Here is a 21,167-nt window from a genome sequence, read left to right on the forward strand (position 1 = left end):
AGAGCCGGTGCAGACTCAAAGGGCCGAATGGCCTCCTTCTGCACTGTAAATTCAATGATAATCTATGATTAATCTAGGACAAAGGTTCGGCACAACATCGTGGGCCGAAGGGCCTGTTCTGTGCTGTATTTTCTATGTTCTATGTATAATTGGGGTGAAGGAGTAGTGTATTTTAGTCGATCTTTTGGTTTTCATCAAAGTTTTATTCTTTTGTTAAAAGTTAATCAGCTGATTCCTGTGACTCTTCAGCATATTGTACTGTTGATAATCTTTCCCCTGGCATTGTGGCTCGAGGAGCACCCCAGAGTGGAGCTGACAGCACACTAGTTGGGTAATTATATTAAGTGGCACGGTGGTGTAGTGGTTAGCATTGCTGCCTCACGGCACCAAGGACCCGGGTTCTCGATCTCGGCCCTGGGTCACTGTCCGTGTGGAGTTTGCACATTCTACGTGGGTCTCACCCCCATAACTCAAAGATGTGCAGGGTAGGTGGATTGGCCACACTGAATTACCCCTTAATTGGGAAGAATAGAATTGGGTATTAAAAATTTATATTAAAAAATAAAACTATATTAAGCATATAATACATGTTGGTACTGAAAATGAAACACCAGGTAAGATCGCGAAGAAAGTTGATTAAAAAAAGCACTGAGCAAACACTTTGACATGTCCTGCTGTGCTCATGAACAATTGTGCTGAAACCATTGTACAATGCATTATTTTGATTAGCTTGAACACCACATTGACATTGTGATTATATTTGAATTCTAACTTTGTATCCCCATTTTCTTTTCATGCTCTGCTGGATGATGCTGGTTCTTACACTCCCATCTTGTTTTGAATTCCCCTCGCTATGCCATGTGGATATTTCATTACCATCTGAAATGCTGAACCTGTGGCTTTCCAACTTTCACAACGCAGCGGTAAGTATCTGAAGCTGCGCGTTAGTTTTTAATACCTCTGTACATTATTGAAGTGGCTGGTTTCCTTGGGCTTGTAATAAGATTACAGTTCAGAACTTTTCTACATACGAATTGTGGATTTAAGTTGATTCACTTCTGCTCTCGAGTGTGTTCTTTCCTGCTGTCAGTACTATAAATTTATTGGCTTTCTGTTACAGCAACAAAAGAATCTTGAAGGATATGTGGGTTTTGCAAACCTTCCAAATCAAGTGTACAGAAAGTCTGTGAAAAGGGGATTTGAATTTACATTGATGGTTGTCGGTAAGTGATTCAAAATTTATTCAATTCAGAGATTCTTATTATGTCATTTACTTTGTCCTTTGTAAAAGCAAACTGATGAGAAATGGTCTTGAGAACTCTTTGATATCTTAGAGGACACAGACAATCGGATGTGATCTTTAACTGTAAAGACCAAAATATCCCCAGCTCATTTTCTCAGCATGTGGCAAATTGACCGAGTTTACTGGAGGTGCTCTCGTTGATTCAGAACCCTTGGTTTAAGGAAGATAAAAATCATTCATGAATATGTGGTTATCAGGTGAGAGCACTAACATGATTGTCTGTTGAACCCTCTATGGTCAGGTAATCTGACAACCCTGTGTCTGCAAGAGCTGTACCCCAGCAGTAGTCAGTGGCAACAGACGGAAAGATGGAGAAAACTGAACTAGAGGGGAAGAATGGCTTCTCAGGATACATTCTGTTGCAAAAAGGGGATTTGAGTCCTGTGAAAAAGTATTCGGACAATTGTGCAGGAGTGAAGTTGGTCTTAATGCTTGTAAAGTGAACATTTTATTACAGAATTATTGTCAAATCTGCTGAAGTTAGATATTTCCTGGTTATGGGTTGTAGTAGACATCCTCTGACTCTGCTATAACAGAAGAGCTGATGAAAACTGACAGAATGGGTTGTCACTCCTTCAAAGCAATATTCAAGGCAACTTCAGATTTCAGTCAATATTTCATGTCAAGCTACTGGCAACATATCATGTGATTTAAAAAAAAAAAATCAAACTATGTCAGGGTAAATAAATTCAGGTATTGTATTGTTATTGTCAATGTGTACTGAAGATTGTCCTGCGTACAGTCCAGACAGATCATTCCATACATGAAATAAAACATAGGGCATAGATAAATGCAAAATGTAAATACATAGACAGGTGAAGCATACAGGAGTGCTTGACTCAGTAGAGAAGATGTGTGAAGGGATCAGATCAGTTCATAAGAGGGTCATTCAGGAGTCTGGTAACAGCGGGGAAGAAGCTTTTTTTGAATATGTTAGTGTGTTCTCAGACTTTTGTATCTCCTGCCCGATGGAAGAAGTTGGAAGAGTGAGTAAGCCGGGTGGGAGGGGTCTTTGATTATGCTGCCCACTTTCCCAAGGCAGCAGGAGGTGCAGGCAGTGTCAATTATATTATCATGATATTTATTGATCTAAAATTTGCAGTAGTAATGACAATGAAGTTGGCCATGTCTCATGAAACTGGCAGCAACATCTAGAGACTCAAGTCGCTGTTAATAATTCCATGCTTCTCCATAGGGTTCACTATTGATGAAAACTTGCCCTTTTGCTTTTTGGTCCCATTGTAACCCTGGCTAAAAGGGTATACCTTGTTGATTTGGGTTTTTAAAGGAATGCTAAGGTAGTATGAGGTTAGAAACAGGAAAGGAGAGGTCACCCTGTTGGGAGTTTTCTATAGGCCGCCGAAAAGTTCCAGAGATGTAGAGGAAAGGATTGCAAAGATGATTCTGGATAGGAGCGAAAGCAACTGGGTAGTTGTTTTCGGGGATTTTAACTTTCCAAATATTGACTGGAAACGCTATAGTTCGAGTACTTTAGATGGGTCCGTTTTTGTCCAATGTGTGCAGGATGGTTTCCTGACACAGTATGTAGATAGGCCAACACGAGGCGAGGCCACATTGGATTTGTTACTGGGTAACGAACCAGGACAGGTGTTAGATTTGGAGGTAGGTGAGCACTTTGGTGATAGTGACCACAATTCGGTTACGTTTACTTTAGCGCTGGAAAGGGATAGGTATATACCGAAGGGGAAGAGTTATAGCTGGGGGAAAGGCAATTATGATGCGATGAGGCAAGACTTAGGATGCATAGGATGGGGAAGGAAACTGCAGGGAATGGGCACAATTGAAATGTGGAGCTTGTTCAAGGAATAGCTACTGCGTGTCCTTGATAAGTATGTACCTGTCAGGCAGGGAGGAAGTGGTCGAGTGAGGGAACCGTGGTTTACTAAAGTAGTTGAATCACTTGTCAAGAGTAAGAAGGAGGCTTATGTAAAGATGAGACGTGAAGGTTCAGTTCGGGCGCTCGAGAGTTACAAGTTAGCTACGAAGGACCTAAAGAGAGAGCTAAGAGGAGCCAGGAGGGGACATGAGAAGTCTTTGGCAGGTAGGATCAAGGATAACCCTAAAGCTTCCTATAGGTATGTCAGGAATAAAAGAATGACTAGGGTAAGAGTAGGGCCAGTCAAGGACAGTAGTGGGAAGTTGTGCGTGGAGTCCGAGGAGATAGGAGAGATGCAAAATGAATATTTTTCGTCAGTATTCACACAGGAAAAAGACAATGTTGTCGAGGAGAATACTGAGATACAGGCTACTAGACTAGAAGGGCTTGAGGTTCATAAGGAGGAGGTGTTAGCAATTCTGGAAAGTGTGAAAATAGATAAGTCCCAGGGGCCGGATGGGATTTATCCTAGGATTCTCTGGGAAGCTAGGGAGGAGATTGCTGAGCCTTTGGCTTTGATCTTTATGGCGTCATTGTCTACAGGAATAGTGCCAGAAGACTGGAGGATGGCAAATGTTGTCTCCTTGTTCAAGACGGGGAGTAGAGACAGCCCCGGTAACTATAGACCAGTGAGCCTTACTTCTGTTGTGGGCAAAGTCTTTTAAAGGTTTATAAGAGATAGGATTTATAATCATCTAGAAAGGGATAATTTGATTAGGGATAGTCAACACAGTTTTGTGAAGGGTAGGTCGTGCCTCATAAACCTTATTGAGTTCTTTGAAAAGATGACCAAACAGGTGGACGAGGGTAAAGCAGTTGATGTGGTGTATATGGATTTCAATAAAGCGTTTGATAAGGTTCCCTATGGTAGGCTATTGCAGAAAATACGAAGGCATGGGATTCAGGGTGATTTAGCAGTTTGGATCAGAAATTGGCTAGATGGAAGAAGACAAAGGGTGGTGGTTGATGGGAAATGTTCAGCCTGGAGTTCAGTTACTAGTGGTGTACCACAAGGATCTGTTTTGGGGCCACTGCTGTTTGTCATTTTTATAAATGACCTGGAGATGGGCGTAGAAGGATGGGTGAGTAAATTTGCAGATGACACTAAAGTCGGTGGAGTTGTGGACAGTGCGGAAGGATGTTGCAGGTTACAGAGGAATATGGATAAGCTGCAGAGCTGGGCTGAGAGGTGGCAAATGGAGTTTAATGCAGAAATGTGTGAGGTGATTCATTTTGGAAGGAATAACAGGAATACAGAGTACTGGGCTAATGGTAAGATTCTTGGCAGTGTGGATGAGCAGAGAGATCTCGGTGTCCATGTACATAGATCCCTGAAAGTTGCCACCCAGGTTGAGAGGGTTGTTAAGAAGGCGTACGGTGTGTTAGCTTTTATTGGTAGAGGGATTGAGTTTCGGAGCCATGAGGTCATGTTGCAGCTGTACAAAACTCTGGTGCGGCCGCATTTGGAGTATTGTGTGCAGTTCTGGTCGCCGCATTATAGGAATGATGTGGAAGCATTGTAAAGGGTGCAGAGGAGATTTACCAGGATGTTGCCTGGTATGGAGGGAAGATCGTATGAGGAAAGGCTGAGGGACTTGAGGCTGTTGTCGTTAGAGAGAAGGTTAAGAGATGACTTAATTGAGGCATACAAGATGATCAGAGGATTAGATAGGGTGGACAGTGAGCGTCTTTTTCCTCGGATGGTGATGGCTAGCACGAGGGGACGTAGCTTTAAATTGAGGGGAGATAGATATAAGACAGATGTCAGAGGTAGGTTCTTTACTCAGAGTAGTAAGGGTGTGGAATGCCCTGCCTGCAACAGTAGTGGACTTGCCAACATTAGGCATTTAAATGGTCATTGGATAAACATATGGATGATAAGGGAATAGTGTAGATGGGCTTTAGATTGGTTTCACAGGTCGGCGCAACATGGATGGCCGAAGGGCCTGTACTGCGCTGTAATGTTCTATGTTCTAAGTTCACAGTTACTGCTGACCGGCCCCAGTGGCCCTTTGGAGTAATTTGATATTTGTTGCGTGTCAGATTCTCCATTGTGATAAAATTCAAATAATTTGAAATATCAAAAATATTTATGCTACCTTAGGCCCCTTATGTATACATTGATTATTTATATCCCTCCCAAGTTAAATTAAAAGGAAAAATACTATCCGAGTATGCTCAAGTGTGATTGGCTGTTTATCTTCCTTGGCAACATCAATATTGCCGGTGTCTGAGATTCCCTTAAATGTGCCACATTTAAACTGATGTCAGGAAAGGAGAAATGCATACCACACGAGATCAGTGGATCGCTGAACGGCTTTCTTCGAGCAGCAGTGGTATTGTCAGTTTCATTGACTGCAAAGTCCAAGCCACTGTATTGAACATTTCTGAAACATTTACTGTGTTGAGGTTATCGCCAAACCAGCACATGGGATGCACAGAATGCCATCATGTTACAGAATATTGGTTGGATTTGTCACATCTTTTTCTTGAGATGCTGCAGAATTCTAAAATCCCCCAAGGATATTTGGGGCTTTTTGCACGACCTCACTTTGCTGCAATTATTTTTATTTTTTAATTCATTTTTTTCACAATTTAAAGTACCTAATTAATTTTTTTCCAATTAAGGGGCGATTTAGCGTGGCCAATCCACCTAACCTGCACATCTTTGGCTTGTGGGGGTGAAACACATGCAAACATGTGGAGAATGTGCAAACTCCACACGGGCAGTGACCCAGAGCCGGAATCGAACCTGGGACCTCGGTGCTGTGAGGCAGCAGTGCTAACCCACTGCGCCACCGTGCTGCCCTCTTTGCTGCAATTATATTCCTCAACAGATGCTGATTTTTTTTTTCTTTGATTCCATTCATCCAAGTCTTAATCCTCGTGAGGAAGCTGAGGAATACAAACAAAACTGTGTTCCTACACCTCGGACTGCAGCAGTTCAAGAAGGCAGTTAACCACCATAAGACATAGGAGCGGAAGTAAGGCCATTCGGCCCATTGAGTCCACTCCACCATTCAATCATGGCTGATTTCAACTCCATTTCCCCGCTCTCTCCATAGCCCTTAATTCCTCGAGAAATCAAGAATTTATCAACTTCTGTCTTAAAGACACTCAACGTCCCGGCCTCCACTGCCCTCTGTGGCAATGAATTCCACAGACCCACCACTCTCTGGCTGAAGAAATTTCTCCTCATCTCTGTTCTAAAGTGACTCCCTTTTATTCTAAGGCTGTGCCCCCCGGTCCTAGTCTCCCCTGCTAATGGAAACAACTTCCCTACGTTTGCCCTATTTAAGCCATTCATTATCTTGTAAGTTTCTATTAGATCTCCCCTCAACCTCCTAAACTCCAATGAATATAATCCCAGGATCCTCAGACATTCATCGTATGTTAGGCCTACCATTCCTGGGATCACCCATGTGAATCTCCGCTGGACCCGCTCCAGTGCCTTCCTGAGGTGTGGGGCCCAAAATTGCTCTCAGTATTCTAAATGGGGCCTAACTAGTGCTTTATAAAGCTTCAGAAGTACATCCCTGCTTTTATATTCCAAGCCTCCTGAGATAAATTACAACATTGCATTTGCTTTCTTAATTACGGACTCAACCTGCAAGTTTACCTTTAGAGAATCCTGGACCTTGAGGGCAACTAGGGATGGGCAATAAATGCTGGCTGTGTCAGCAATGCCCACGTCCTGTAAATTAATAATAAAATAAAAAGTCTACTAACATATACTGGTTGGGCCAATGGCCTCTTTCTGAGCTGTTCTGTGTAGCACTATTACAAACTTTGTAAAACCATTTGGGTGTATTTCATTTTGCACATCTCGGTATCATTGGAACAGAAAGACGATAAATCAAAGAAAACATCTCCAGTTCAAATGAATTGTGAGGATGCAGGCTGGGATTTGATAACTGAGGCAGATCATTACAATAATGGTCGAACATTTATCCTTGGGCAGACTGAACTCATTAGTTTTTTTGGAAATGGAGCTATTTTGTTTGACATGTTTATCTTAACCTTTTGAGACTGGACAATGGCTTTACCCTGTGGGAATGTAACTCTGGTATACCTGCATGTTACACTCGAATATTTGCTGAATTATTTTTGTCGTGGTTGTCTGGTTGTACTGTCCACTGGATGGATTTGTCATGTTTCTTAAGTATTCAAGAAATACAAGTATTATATCATAATTAAAGACTGTTGAGGGCAATATTCTGAATGTCATGTATGTGTGTGTGCATATACATATAAAACTGGGTATCATAATATAAAACAGTCACTGATTAATCAAATAAATAATTCAGGAGAAACTTCACCCTGAGTGGTTGGAGCGTGGAACCTGCTACCATGAGGTTTAGCTGAGGCGAATAGCATAGTAAATTCATTCAAGGTAAAGCTTTTTTATTCATTCATTGTAGGTGTTGTTGACGGGAGCAATATTTATGCCATTCCCTTTGAGAATGTGGTGGTGAAACATTGCGGTCAGTAAGGCAGTGCTGTGAAATAATAATTTTTATCAGTGTCACAAGTAGGCTTACATGAAGTTACTGTAAAAATCCCCTAGTCGCCACACTCTGGCCCCTTTTCGGGTACACTGAGAAAAATTCAGAATGTCCAATTCACCTAACAAGCACATCTTTCGGGACTTGTGGGAGGAAACCCACACAGACACTGGGAGAACGTGCAGACTCCGCACAGACAGTGACGCAAGCCGGGAATCGAACCTGGGACCTGGCGCCGTGAAGCAACGGTGCTAACCACTGTGCTACCATGCCGCAGGAGTTGCAGCATTTTCTTTCACTATCAGTAAAGGAAAGGTGACATGTTTCAAAGCCGGGAATGGTGTGCACCTTGGAGTTTATGGGTGCTGGTGTTCCAATCCACTTGCTACCCCTTTCCCTCCGAAGTGGGAGAGGTCAACGATTTGTGAGGTGCTGTTGCAGACATGACAAATGACTAATGTATCTTGTAAATGGTACACACTGCAGCAAAAATGGGTGGTCGGGGTGTGAATCAAGTGGGCTGTTTTGTCTTGGATAGTGTTGAGCTTCATGTGTTGTTGGAGCTACGCTAACCCATGCAATTGTTAAGTATTCCACCACATTCCTGACCTGTGCCCTGTAGATGGTGGGTAAGTTTTGGTAGGGCAGGGGTGACTTGCTGCAGAATATCCTGCCATTGCACTGCTTAGGCAGTCTGTGCTTATATGGCTGGCCCTGTTCAGTTTCTGTTCAATGGTGACCTCCCCTGAGATGTTGATAGTGGGGTATTCAGTGATTGCAATGCCGTTGAATGTGGAGAGTAGTTTCTGTTGGAGATCGTCATTGCCAGGCTCTTGGCAGCATAAATGTTACTTACCATTGAGCAACCCATGAATGTTGTCTTGGTCAAGCTTGCAGCTTTACTGTGAGTTGCAAATGGAACTGAATACCGTGTCAATATGTCACCTTTCGTTGGTTCAGAAGTGGAACAGGTTGATTCAACAAGCACAAGTGATGGAAAAACATGCTGATTGTTTTTGACTTTGTTGGCAGATTTGTGTTGGTTTTGGAAAATCCAGAATTTTCATACCTGTATTTTGCGCAAGTTTATGCTGAATTTATTTAACAATTGTATTTTGTAGCGACTGGTCAACATGTGGTGGGCGCATCCTTTTGGCCAATGCCTTTCCTGTTGCTTGTAGTTGATTGAACCCAGGTGTGTTAGAATTGAGCTATTTCGATGCTGGTTGGATTTGGCATTGCACTGTGTAGTTCCAATATAATTTTCCAAGCAATTTACTAAATTGGTTTGTTTTGGGGCAGCATATCGAAATACTTTAGCATCAGTACTGCCTCTATAAATTCTCAAACCAGTAGCTTGCAGCATAAATGCGTGATTAGTATGATTTAGCAAGGAAGCAAAGTCGTGGCAGATTCAAGTGCAAATGCCTCATTGTCAGGCTAGGAGTCAACATGTGTACTGAGCAATGGCCGTGTCTGTGGAGAAGATTTCTGAGAAGCAGTTTTAGTTGGTATCGTTCCACCCGACTTAACTTTGATTTTTTGCAGTTCCTGAAGGAAGGCTGAGAAATGTGCAGAATGAACATTCCCTGAAATATCTTGTTTTGTACAAGATCCAAATCTATTTCTGGAATCTCCACACTTTGGACAAATTGCAAATGTTTGAGTTTAGTTTGGGACCTAGACAGGCCTTTGGCTGCCTGCTGCATTTCCAGCCATGTCGATGACCTGATCTGGCTGCACACATTTACTTACTGGCAACTGATTGAAGTCAAATAATTGAGGGAAACTAGATTGATGTGAATCCTCATGGGTATTTAGGTTGTGGTAGAAGTTGTGGTAGTGGTCAATAAGTTGGCTTTTAAAATTAAAAAAAAAAAAATCATCAGTCCAGGTTTCATTGAGCTCAAGTGTTTCAAATCATGAAAGAATGGGATCTGATGGGTAGAAGCAAATTGCTTTCAATAATTGAGGGGTTAAGAGTTAGGGGCCAAGATTTAGAATATAGGGGAGGAATATCCTGTTGGGAGACTGTGGAGTTTACTTCCAGGGTTAGTGGCTGAGCCAGAAGTGGACGCTATTATTAGTTTGGACAGGATTGGAGGGGTATGGGAATTGATAAATGTGATTATAATGAGTGGGGGGTCATGGGGAATGCACAGTGGGGCCTTGCGATCCTCGGCCAGACCTTAACAGTTGCTAGGACACTGGACATAAACCCCAATGTTTAATTTAATTTGTAAGACTAAGGAAGGGATACTTGCTCCAGGAGTGATTCCACGCACAAATAGAGATGGTATATTGAAACAAAGTCTATTACTAACTTTAACCTCATAAAGAAATGGCTTACAATTACCAGTTAAACTATGTTATACAATGAATCAATCTTAACTGCGATCTTTATCTCCACTCAAGCAAAACCCATCTCGGGTCCAAATCCACTTTTGAATAAACTTAGCCGACCCAGAAATACTTGCTGTAAAGAGATGTCTTGGATACCCCACTTTGAGAAAGCGATATCGTTCAAGATCCAGCTTGCAGATTCTTGCCTGTTTCAGAGTATTTAAACTGCCAGTCTGAGAAATTGCTCCCATCCTGTCCCCAGCCAAAACTTAAACTGAAGTGAAAATCCCAAACCTGAATTCTTCAGCCCTGGCACCTCCCATTAACTGCATCTTACTGAGCTGAGCACACAGTCTCTAATTATCTGCTCCCCAGGGAACCCTCTTAATATAAACAAAATTCAATTAGTCCAACTTCAGCAAGCAATATCCATGGCTGGAATTAATTATGACATTTTATGATGCTTTAATTGTACCTATGTTTCCAAAACACCTAGCTGCCTTTCAAACCAGGATATTTAAAAACATGACTGCAGCAGTCACACACACTAACCCAGGTTTTTAACCCTTACTGCACAAACTACATAGTAATACAATATATCTGCAATTCCACAGACCGGGGATATAGAGGCCGTTGGAGTCTGAGGTCTATTGCTACCCCAAATGATCTATTTGCAGTAGATTTCCCATTCAACGTAGTATCATTCTGGTGCCTCGGGCTCAGCTACCTGCTGCATAACTGACGTTTCTTTCACTTCAGCCTGGATGTTAGATATCATCCTAGTGGTTGGGCCACTGAACAGGCAACCCAGAGACATAGGATGTTGTGAAACTGAATTAACAAATCTGCTAATTTGTGGACCGGGAGCAAAACATTCTGCCATCTCGGCTCTCCATGTGTGATTCCAATCCCGTTCTCTGAGTGACTCTTAATGCCCTGAGGTTGACTAGGAAAAAACACAGCATGCCGCCTCATTGCAGCCACCCACACTCCAGGAACACATTTTAGAAAAGATGCAAATGCCAAGAAGAGATAAAATATTCCATCTGCTTGTGGTGACAATCTTTTTCTTTTCAAATAAATTGGCAACAAAAGGGCATGATTTCCAGTCTTTTATGCGAGAACAACAGTTTGTCTTTTTTTTAACTCCGCTTTGTTTTAAGCAGAAATCAAATTTTCCCAACACAAAATGGTGCAAACGTATTTTCCTTGGCAGAGATCTCTTTTACTGGGTGGAGAAACTTCCTGCTTTTATAGGTTGTACTATGTCACAATTCTGATGTTGAGTAACTTGAAGTGAAGGAAAACAAAATTGGAATATTTGCTGGTTGAACAATAGCTGTTAACTGGTTCCAAGCGAGTGGTTTATGGATTAATGTACAGATACAGTTTGGAAGGAACAGGTTTGACACACTGCCCTTTTATCCAATTGTTTTGGTTATGCTTCTTAACAGCTGCATGTCTTTTTAAAATAAATTTATAGAGTATCCAATTATTTTTTTCCAATGAAGGGGCAATTTAGCATGGCAATCCACCTAACCTGCACATCTTTGGGTTGTGGGGGTGAAACCCACGCAGACATGGGGAGAATGTGCAAACTCCACACGGACAGTGACCGAGGGCCGGGATTTGAACCCGGGTCCTCAGCGCCGTAGGCAGCAATGCTAACCATCGTGCCGCAGCTGCATGTCTGTATAGCACTGTGTCCAAGAGGGAAACTTTTCTATTGTGAACAAATAACTTAAAATCCATTTTGGCTCTGAATTTGTCAGTCAAGTTCTGCCCAGAATTTGTCAGATTCTCCAGGTTAATTGTTTCACTACAAACTGCCATTCTGGCCACTCAACTTTACAACATTCCTTAATCTGGAATAATGGGCAACTGAGTTACTGACTTCAATATTTCTTCGTTGTTGTACTGTTGGGGGAAATGGATTAGGGGGTATGTATTTTTCTCTGATTTGTTCAAGGATTTTTAAACTGGAATCAGGCTCTCGCTCACCAAGGTTAAAATAAAATCAAAATGCTGCGGATGCTGGAAGTCCGAAAAACAGAAAACGTTGGAAATACTCAGCAGGTCTGGCAGCACATGTAGAGGGAAAGTTTTTTCTTAAAGTACCTAATTCATTTCTTTTTGCAATTAAGGGGCCATATAGCGTGGCCAATCCACCTACCCTGCACATTTTTGGGTTATGGGGGTGAGACCCACGCAGACATGGGGAGAATGTGCAAACTCCACACGGACAGTGACCCAGAGCCGGGATCGAATCCGGGACCTCAGCGCCATAGGCAGCAGTGCTAACCACTGTGCCACCGTGCCGCCCCTGGAGAGAAACAAATATAATGTTTTGAATCCGGTTGACTTCTTCAGATCTTTCTGCCTCTTCAGCTCTGAAGCAGAGTTATATGGACTCAACGTTAACACTGTTTCACTCTCCACAGGTGCTGCCAGACCTGAGTTTTTGCAGCATTTTCTTTTTCCTTTCCCCAACCTTTACCAGATGAGAACTGTAGGTTGGCTAGTGGATTGTGTATATCTGGCTGTCTCTCTTTACAGCCTGTGTTTGGACTGTATTTGTTCCTGGCACAGTTGACATGCAGTCATTGGAATTTGAGCAGCAAACAAATTAATGTTTACTTTTAGTTTTAACGCCAAATTGAATATTATTTTCACTGAAACATGTGAGCTGTATAAATTGTGAGAAACACAATCGGATAGAAAGTAAAAGAAAAAGACTTTTATTTCAATCGAATCCTTTGGGTCCCCAGCACATCTCTCACAACTTCAGCTAATTAAGCAATTATGAAGTGTGGACACTGTTGCAATGTACCTGATTGTCATGGTAATCACTGCCATTCACCTACACTGTTATGTATACCTCATCCTGCTTACCTATGACACTCTGAGGTGTATCCTCCTTTGTCCAAAGATTTTTCTGTTTATAATTGACGAGTTGCCCTTTATGTTGACTTTAAAATGGGGATCTTTGGCTCTGATAAAATGTTGAAGCTTTCTGCAAAGAAGGGTTGTTAAGAATTGCATAAAATGACTTTCACTTGTGAAAATTGAATACTGTAACCTTGTTGAACAGAGGGGTGATGTGCAATGCTGTTGAATACCACCACCCAGCTTCAGTTTCTTTGTTCCTGGTATCTGCCAAGCTGCTGAAATGAGGTTCAGTGCTTGTTTCCCCACTCATTGGTGGTGGAGGCAAGTTGGATGGTAGTTTTGAGGTGCTCAGGTGCCCTTCCTAACCCATTCTGCTTTTTTGTCTCTGGGCGAATGCAAGGTGCGTGCAAAGGGATAAACGAACATGATAAAACCAGCAAATCTCGAAGAACCATTGTCTTGTCTCTGAGACGGGCATTGAGGAGATGTGTGACACAATTGCTACAATTATATAGGCTTTGATGTGACCACACAAGTATTGGCATGTCGTTTTAATCTACGGTCTAATATCTTTAAAAAAAAAGGACACATTTAGATTGCATGTGATACAGTGAAGGTTTCTGGGATGAGAATGTTGGTGTATGGTGGACTGAGTAAACTGAGCCAATACTCTGGAGTTTGGAAGAATGAGAGGGAACGTCATCGAAACGTGCAAGATTCTGAAGGAGCTTCACAGGGTAGACACCAATGTTATTTCCCTCTTGTGGGTCATCTGAACACAAAGCCCAGTCTCCATAAGGTGCTGATTATTGTGGACTGAGATAAGGAAATGATGCTTCATTGAGGCGTATGAATCTTTGGAATTTTCTATTCGTATCTAATAGACTTTGTTGATGGGTGTTAAATACCCAGTAGTTTTAAGATAATAAGGTGAACAGGTGTTGATTAGTTAAGTATACCTGTGCGAGCATAAAAAGTCAACCAGCACTCTGTGTCCGGTGTATAAAAAGGCAGCCGGCACTGGGTGTCCGGGGAGTGGAGAAATAAACTGTGGGGTAAACAGTAAATATTGTGTGCAGTTTTAGTCCCAGAAAAGGAAAGATATAAATGCATTGGAAGCAGTACCAGATTGATGCCTGGAATTAAAGCGTTGTCTTATAAGGAAGGTTAGACAGACTGGGCTTGTTTCTGCTGGAGTTTAGGAGAGTGAGGGGTGACTTGATTGAAGTTTATAAGATCCTGAATGGCCTCAACCAGGTTAATGTGGAAAGGATGTTTCCACTTGTGGGCGAGTCCAGAATGAGGCGGCACTATTTTAATATTAGGGGTCATCCTTTTAGGACCGAGGTGAAGAGAAATGTTTCTGAAGATCTTATCGAATGGCAGAGCAGGGTTGAGGGGCCGAATGGCGGAGCAGGGTTGAGGGGCCGAATGGCGGAGCAGGGTTGAGGGGCCGAATGGCGGAGCAGGGTTGAGGGGCCGAATGGCGGAGCAGGGTTGAGGGGCCGAATGGCGGAGCAGGGTTGAGGGGCCGAATGGCGGAGCAGGGTTGAGGGGCCGAATGGCGGAGCAGGGTTGAGGGGCCGAATGGCGGAGCAGGGTTGAGGGGCCGAATGGCGGAGCAGGGTTGAGGGGGCGAATGGCGGAGCAGGGTTGAGGGGGCGAATGGCGGAGCAGGGTTGAGGGGGCGAATGGCGGAGCAGGGTTGAGGGGACGAATGGCGGAGCAGGGTTGAGGGGACGAATGGCGGAGCAGGGTTGAGGGGACGAATGGCGGAGCAGGGTTGAGGGGACGAATGGCGGAGCAGGGTTGAGGGGATGAATGGCCTACTTCTCCTGTTTCATATGTTTGAATGTATGGGGTATTTTTTTTTGAGAGAAAACTGTAATTGGAGACTTTCAAGAAAGATAAATGAAACCACGTATAAGGTGGCAAGATATGATTTTCCATCACGTTTGTGTTACAGAACTTTGGTATCAATGAAAAAATTAATTTGTTATGTGGACACTGATTGCGTTTTTACTGAAAGGAAAGCAAGCGATGGCTTGGACACTTTCGCTTCCTGTCAGGAGGAAGATACTCCGCAACATGTTCTCTGAACGAGATGCTCAAAAACTGTGAAGGTGGTTTGGACATTGTTAAAATTCATGGATAAAATGTGAGATGGTTTAGTGAATGCCGACGAGGCTTGGTCTGATTTTGATAAATTTTGTGAAATGGATGATTCTTCCAAAGAGGAAAAGATCTTGGAGTTCAACCAACAATATACACGCTTGTAGCAATTTCACTTGGAAATTCCTAGATCAGTAATTACCTTTAAAATATTGGACTGTCAGGATGTCAACCATAGGCCCTTGGTTTTAACGGGAGTTATATTCAAGGGGAGAGAAATGCTTTTGGATCAAATGTACAAAGCCTTTTTAAAAATAAAATAAATAAATAAATAAATTCTGGGAAAGAATTCATTTCCGTCTGCTTTTCTGGTGCAAGTGGGCTTGTTGGCAATGGTATCAAAGAGGCTACAGTGCTAGCAGCATTTCAGGACCGTTCAAATATAGAGTCCCAAATGTCGGTACAAAAGAAGAGTTACAAGCCAAGTATGAAGATAGAGACCCTATTGAGAGCTATAACAGTTGGTGGGGTTGGAAAGTGTTGGAGGCTGGTCAGGAAGTGACTTGGAATCATTGAGTCTGGAGGTAATGAGCATAAATAGGAGTTTAGCCCATTGAGACAAATAGAATTGAGCGATTATACAGAGATTGAAACAGGTGACCGATGGCATGGATAAGTGGTTAGAAACTCATTTCAGGGCAACACGGTGGCGCAATGGTTAGCACTGCTGCCTCACAGTGCTGAGGACCCGGGTTCCATCCAGGCCCCGGGTCACTGTCCATGTGAAATTTGCACATTCGCCCTGTGTTTGCGTGGGTCTCACCCCCACAACCCAAAGATGTGCAAGTTAGGTTGATTGGCCACGCTAAATTGACCCTTAACCATGGCTAACAAGGGAAATCAGGGATAGTGTTCAAGCTAAAGCGGAGGCATATCAATTGGCCAGAGAAAGTAGCAAGCCTGAGGTCTGGGAGAAATTTAAAAGTCAACAGAGGACAAAGGGTTTAATTCGGAAGGGGAAAATAAAATATAAGAGTAAGCTTGCAGAAAACCTAAAAACTGACTGCAAAAGCTTCTATGGATATGTGAAGAGAAAAAGACTGATGAAGACAAATGTAGGTCCCTGACAGTTAGAATCAGGTGAATTCAAAATGGGCAACAAAGAGATAGCAGACAAATACTTTGGATTTGTCTTCACTAAGAAGGATACAAAAAAACTTCCGGAAATACTCGGCGACAGAGGGTCTAGCATGAAGGAGGAACCGAAGGAAATACATTTAAAAAAAAAATGTATCACCCAACCATGCTGCTACCCCAGGTGGCGATGCCGACCGCCACACCAGTAAAATTCGCAGCCGTGCAATCAGAGAGGCGAAGGCCAAAACACCGGCCTTTCTCCTCTCCATGAGCTCCATCTTCCCTGAGACCCCAAATATCGCCACCTAAGGGTCTGGGTCCACCTCCTCCACTATCCAGGCTAAGATCACAAACACTCCCGCCCAGAATCTTTTTGCAACCCCAGACTGGTGAACCCTTCCTCCAAATACAGATCCCTCACTTTGACGAGCCTCACTTCCCTCCACCTCCTGTACAACACTATCCATCCCCCCCCAGCTCAAACTCATGATTCTCACCCAGCGGAGTTAGCACTGACATCCCTTCCACCCTAAAATGTCTCCTCAACTGATTCCATTCCTTCACTGTGGACTGCTCCACCGGGCTCCTTACTACTCTGAGCCATTGGCCACGCTGCCGTCACCATAGCCCTCAAACTAGACCCCTTACAAGATTCCTCCTCCATCCTAACCCACTCTACCCCTTCTCCTTCCCACCACCGCCGCACCTTGTCCACATTCGCCACCCAATAATGAAGCAAGTTTGGCAACGCCAACCCCCTGCTGCCTCTGCCTCTGTAGCAGGGTCCTCCCCGCACTCGGCACCTTCCCCGCCTATACAAAGTCAGAAATGATCGTGCCCACTTTCTGAAAAAAGGCCGTCGGTATAAAGATCGGGACAGCCTGAAAGATAAACAAGAACATCGACAGAATAATCATTTTCACCACTTGGACCTTCCCTGCCAGCGTTAAGCGCAGTGCATCCCACCTCTGAAGATCCTCCCTAGCCTCTTCCACCATCTTCGTTAAGTTCCACTTATGGAGCCCCATCCATTCTCTCGCAACCTGAATCCCCAAATACCTAAACTTATCCTTTGCTACCGTAAATGGCATCCCCCCACCCCCCCCCCCCTCTAAATTAGCCCGCTGTGCCAGCTCATTCACCAGGAATACCTCGCTTTTCCCTACATTCTGCTTGTACCCTGAGATTCCTCCACACCGCCCAAGCAGGCCCATAATCCTTTCCGTACTCTCCAACGGATCCAAAACATACAGCAAAGGTCATCGGCAGAGAGCGAAACCCGATGCCCCTTCTGTCCCTTCATAATCCCCGCCTCTCTGCCGACCCCTGAGAGCCATCGCCAATGGCTCCATGGCCAGCGCAAACAGCAGCAGTGACAGCGGACACCCCTGCCTCATACCCCTGTGTAAGTCAAAGCTTTGTGAGCTCATATCATTTGTCCTCACCCTCGCTTTGGTGCCACATACAGCAACCGTACCCATGCCACAAATCTTGGCCCAAACCCAAACCTTCCCAAAACCTCGAACAAGTACCGCCACTCCATCCGATCAAATGCCTTCTCTGCGTCCATGGACACCACCACCTCCGGTACCAGAGCATCTGACGGATTCATCACCACATTCAACAGCCGTCTTGTATTACTCGCGAGCTGCCTGCCTTCACAAAGCCTGTTTGATCTTCTGCCACCACCCCGGGGACACACTCCTCCATCCTCCCTGCCAACAACGTAGCCAATACTTTCATATCCGTGTTCAATAGTGATATGGGCCTATACGACCCACATTCCACCGGGTCCTTCCCCTTTTTGGGAATTAGTGTGATTACTGCCTGCCTCATCGTCTCTGGAAACTCCCCCTTCTCCAGTGCTTCATTAAACGCCCCCAGCAGATGTGGTCCCAGGTCCGTCGCAAATTCCTTCTAGAATTCTGCTGGGTAACTATCCGGCCCAGGGGCCTTCCACGACTTCATGCCCCTGATACTATCCAGCACCTCCCTCAGCCCCAGGGGTTCCTCCAACGCCAGCCTCTTTGCTTCCTCTACCTGGGAAATTACAGCTTGTCCAGAAACCGCCCCATGTCCCCCCCCCCTCTCCTCCCGGGTCTGCCTCATAAAGTCCCTGGTAGTACTCTCTGAATGCCACATTTATCTTCCCTGGCTCGACACTACATCCCCAGCCCCAGTCTGTATCTTCAATATTTCCCTGGCTGCATCTGGTGCGCCAGCATGCGGCTCGCCTTCTCCCCATACTCGTATTGCACCCGTCTTGCCCTATGCAGTTGCCCTACCGCCCTCCCTGTTGTCAGCCTGTCAAATTGCCCCTGCAACTTTATCCTCCTCGCCAATCCTTCCGCGGTGGGCACCCTCGAATATTCCCTGTCCACCTCCACTATCTTGCTCACGAGACGGTCATGTTCCTCCCTCCTTTTCCTATCCGCACTGGCCTCAAACAAAATAATCCCCTGCCGCCCGCACCTTATCACAGAAACCTCCATCCGCCAACAACCCCGAGTCAAACCTCCACCCCGGCCTCTGCTCTCGTCCCGATCTGAACTGAATCTCCAGCCAGTGGGGAGCATGGTGCACGTACCCTACCCATCAACCTGGGGCTCGATCTATCCACCCTCGGCTCTAGGACACAGTTAAAATCTACTCCCGTGAACAACTGGTGTGTGGCCAAATCCGGGATCGCTGCAGCAACCCCCTTATAAAACCCACATCATCCCAATTTGGGGCGTCCACATTTAACAACACCACCGGTAAACCCTTCCAATACCCCTCTCACAATCACATATCTCCCACCCGTATCCCTCACCTCCTTCGCACTCTCAAAACCCATTTATCTGCTCATTAAAATAGTCACTCCCCTCTATTTTGAATCAAATCCTGAGTGAAAAACCTGCCCGACCCTCCCGTTCCTTAACCTAACCTGGTCCTTCACACGGAGGTGCGTCTCCTGCAGAAAGACAACCCCCGCTTTCAAGCTCCTGAGGTGGAAGGAAATCCATAATAGTCTGGAAATTGTATTGGGATTAAAACCCAATAGGTCCCCTAAATTTCTATGTAATTGGGAAAAAAAGAATTGGATACTCTAAATGTTAAAAAAAAAACCTCACTTCTGAATCAAATATGACATCGAAAGTCTGGTTCAGACTCTTGTTAGGTGCCAGGAACAAGAGTTCAGTGGGGACTGAAGACTGTGCCTTCACTCGTAATATTTAATTGGAAATTTCTGCTCAGTCAGTGCTTGGCTTTCAGTAATACATTGTGGATACATTAAATGTAATTAAATCCCTTGTGTTTCCATGAGCACAATCTGTGTGAAATTGTGCATCATGTCCAGTTCAACTGAGAATCTGGCAAAGGCCATTTGGACGATCATAACTTCCTTATCTGTTGCTGCTGAAAGTTCACATCCAAATTCTGTGCCAATAGTGGTGGGATTCAAAAACAATTGGAGATTGGTGCCTACATCGAGTGCATAATAGCACTAGCAGTGCTACTGCTGATGAATTGTCGGAGGAGCTTTGTAACTATTTGTTCTGTAGATGTGTTTCCAGATTTTGATATATCTGAAAACATTGAGGTTTTTAATGAGATAAAAAAAGTACTGGGTAAATAGGTTAGTCACTGGTTGTAGTCAAGGGAGGAATTTTATTTCTGAGGTATCAAATCAAGAGGCATATTGGTTGTGTAGTTAATTTCCACCCAGAATCATAGACTCCCAACAGTGCAGAAGGAGGCCATTCGGGCCATTGAGCCTGCATCGACCCTCGGCTCTCTACCCAGGCCCACAACCCTGCCCTATCCCTGTAAATCCACCTAACCTTTGGACACTAAGGGGGACAAGTTAGCATGGTCAATCCACCTAACCTGCACGTCTTTGGACTGTGGGAGGAAACCGGAGAACCCGGAGGAAACCCACGCACACACTGGGAGGATGTGCAAACTCCACACAGTCACCCAAGACCAGAATCAAACCTGAATCCCTGGCGCTGAGACAGCAGTGCTAACCACTGCCGCCCCAACTTGTTGGAAAATGGGACAAGCTTGCGCTTGTATAGAATCATTCACCTCCGCAGTTGCCAAGTGCACTACATTAAATACACATCAGTACCAACAACATCGGTTTAAAAAAAAGGGATGAGGTCGTAAAAGCAGAATATCGGGAGTTAGGAAGAAAGTTGAGAAGTCTGGTCTCAAAGGTAGTGATCTCAGGGTTACTACCAGTGCCACATGCTAATCAGAGTAGAAATAGTAGGATATATCGGATAAATAATGTGGCTGAAGAGATAGTGTGAGGGGTAAGGTTTCAGTTTCCCCGGGCATTGAAACTGGTTCTGGGGGAGGTGGGACCTGTACAAACTGGACGGGTTACACCTGGGCAAGACTGGGACTGATGTTTTTGGGAGGGGTACTTGCTTGAGCGGTTGGGGAAGTTTTAAACTAATATGGCAGGGGGGTTTGGATCTCGGTAAGGATTCAGAGCAGGGGGAATCAAGAACAAGAGAAAAAAACAGCAAGGAAAATAAGAAAAGGGATGGTCAGAGAAATCCAGGGCCTGTATCAGATAATGACACTGTGAAAGCTAAACTGACCAGTCAAGGAACATTAAAAAGACTACCCATAAGGTTTTGTACCTGATGCTCGCAGCATTCGAAATAAAATGGATGAATTGGTTGAGCAGGTAGATGTAAAGGGGTATGATATAGTTGGGGTTAGGGGAATATAGCTCCTAGGTGACCAAAATGGGAACAAAACATTGAGGGTTATTTAGTTTTTAGGAAGGACCGACAGTAAGGAAAAGGTGGTGGAAGTGCATTGTTGATTAAAGAAAATATTGGCACAATATTGCGGAAAGATATTAGCACAGATTATGTGGAATTTGTATGAGAGACTAAGTCCCCACGCCGGCGTGAAAACGGTGGTATTTTACGCTAGGAAAACTGGTGCAAAATGGCCGATTCCCTGCTCCGGTGGGGGG

General features: G+C 44.2%; 1 protein-coding gene across 2 annotated transcripts in view; it reads left to right on the forward strand.

Moving 5' to 3' along the window:
* Nucleotides 1-1,125: 1,125 nt before the first annotated feature.
* LOC140385063 (septin-7) overlaps nt 1,126-21,167 on the forward strand; it is a 157,439-nt gene continuing 137,397 nt past the window's right edge. For both annotated transcript variants that reach the window (XM_072466860.1, XM_072466861.1), the window contains exon 1: nt 1,126-1,223. In XM_072466860.1, the coding sequence (XP_072322961.1) occupies nt 1,214-1,223 (10 nt within the window). In that variant the 5' untranslated portion in view covers nt 1,126-1,213. The remainder of the gene's footprint in view (nt 1,224-21,167) is intronic.

This window comes from Scyliorhinus torazame, chromosome 11 (genome assembly GCF_047496885.1).
Source record: "Scyliorhinus torazame isolate Kashiwa2021f chromosome 11, sScyTor2.1, whole genome shotgun sequence".
NCBI lineage: Eukaryota > Metazoa > Chordata > Chondrichthyes > Carcharhiniformes > Scyliorhinidae > Scyliorhinus > Scyliorhinus torazame.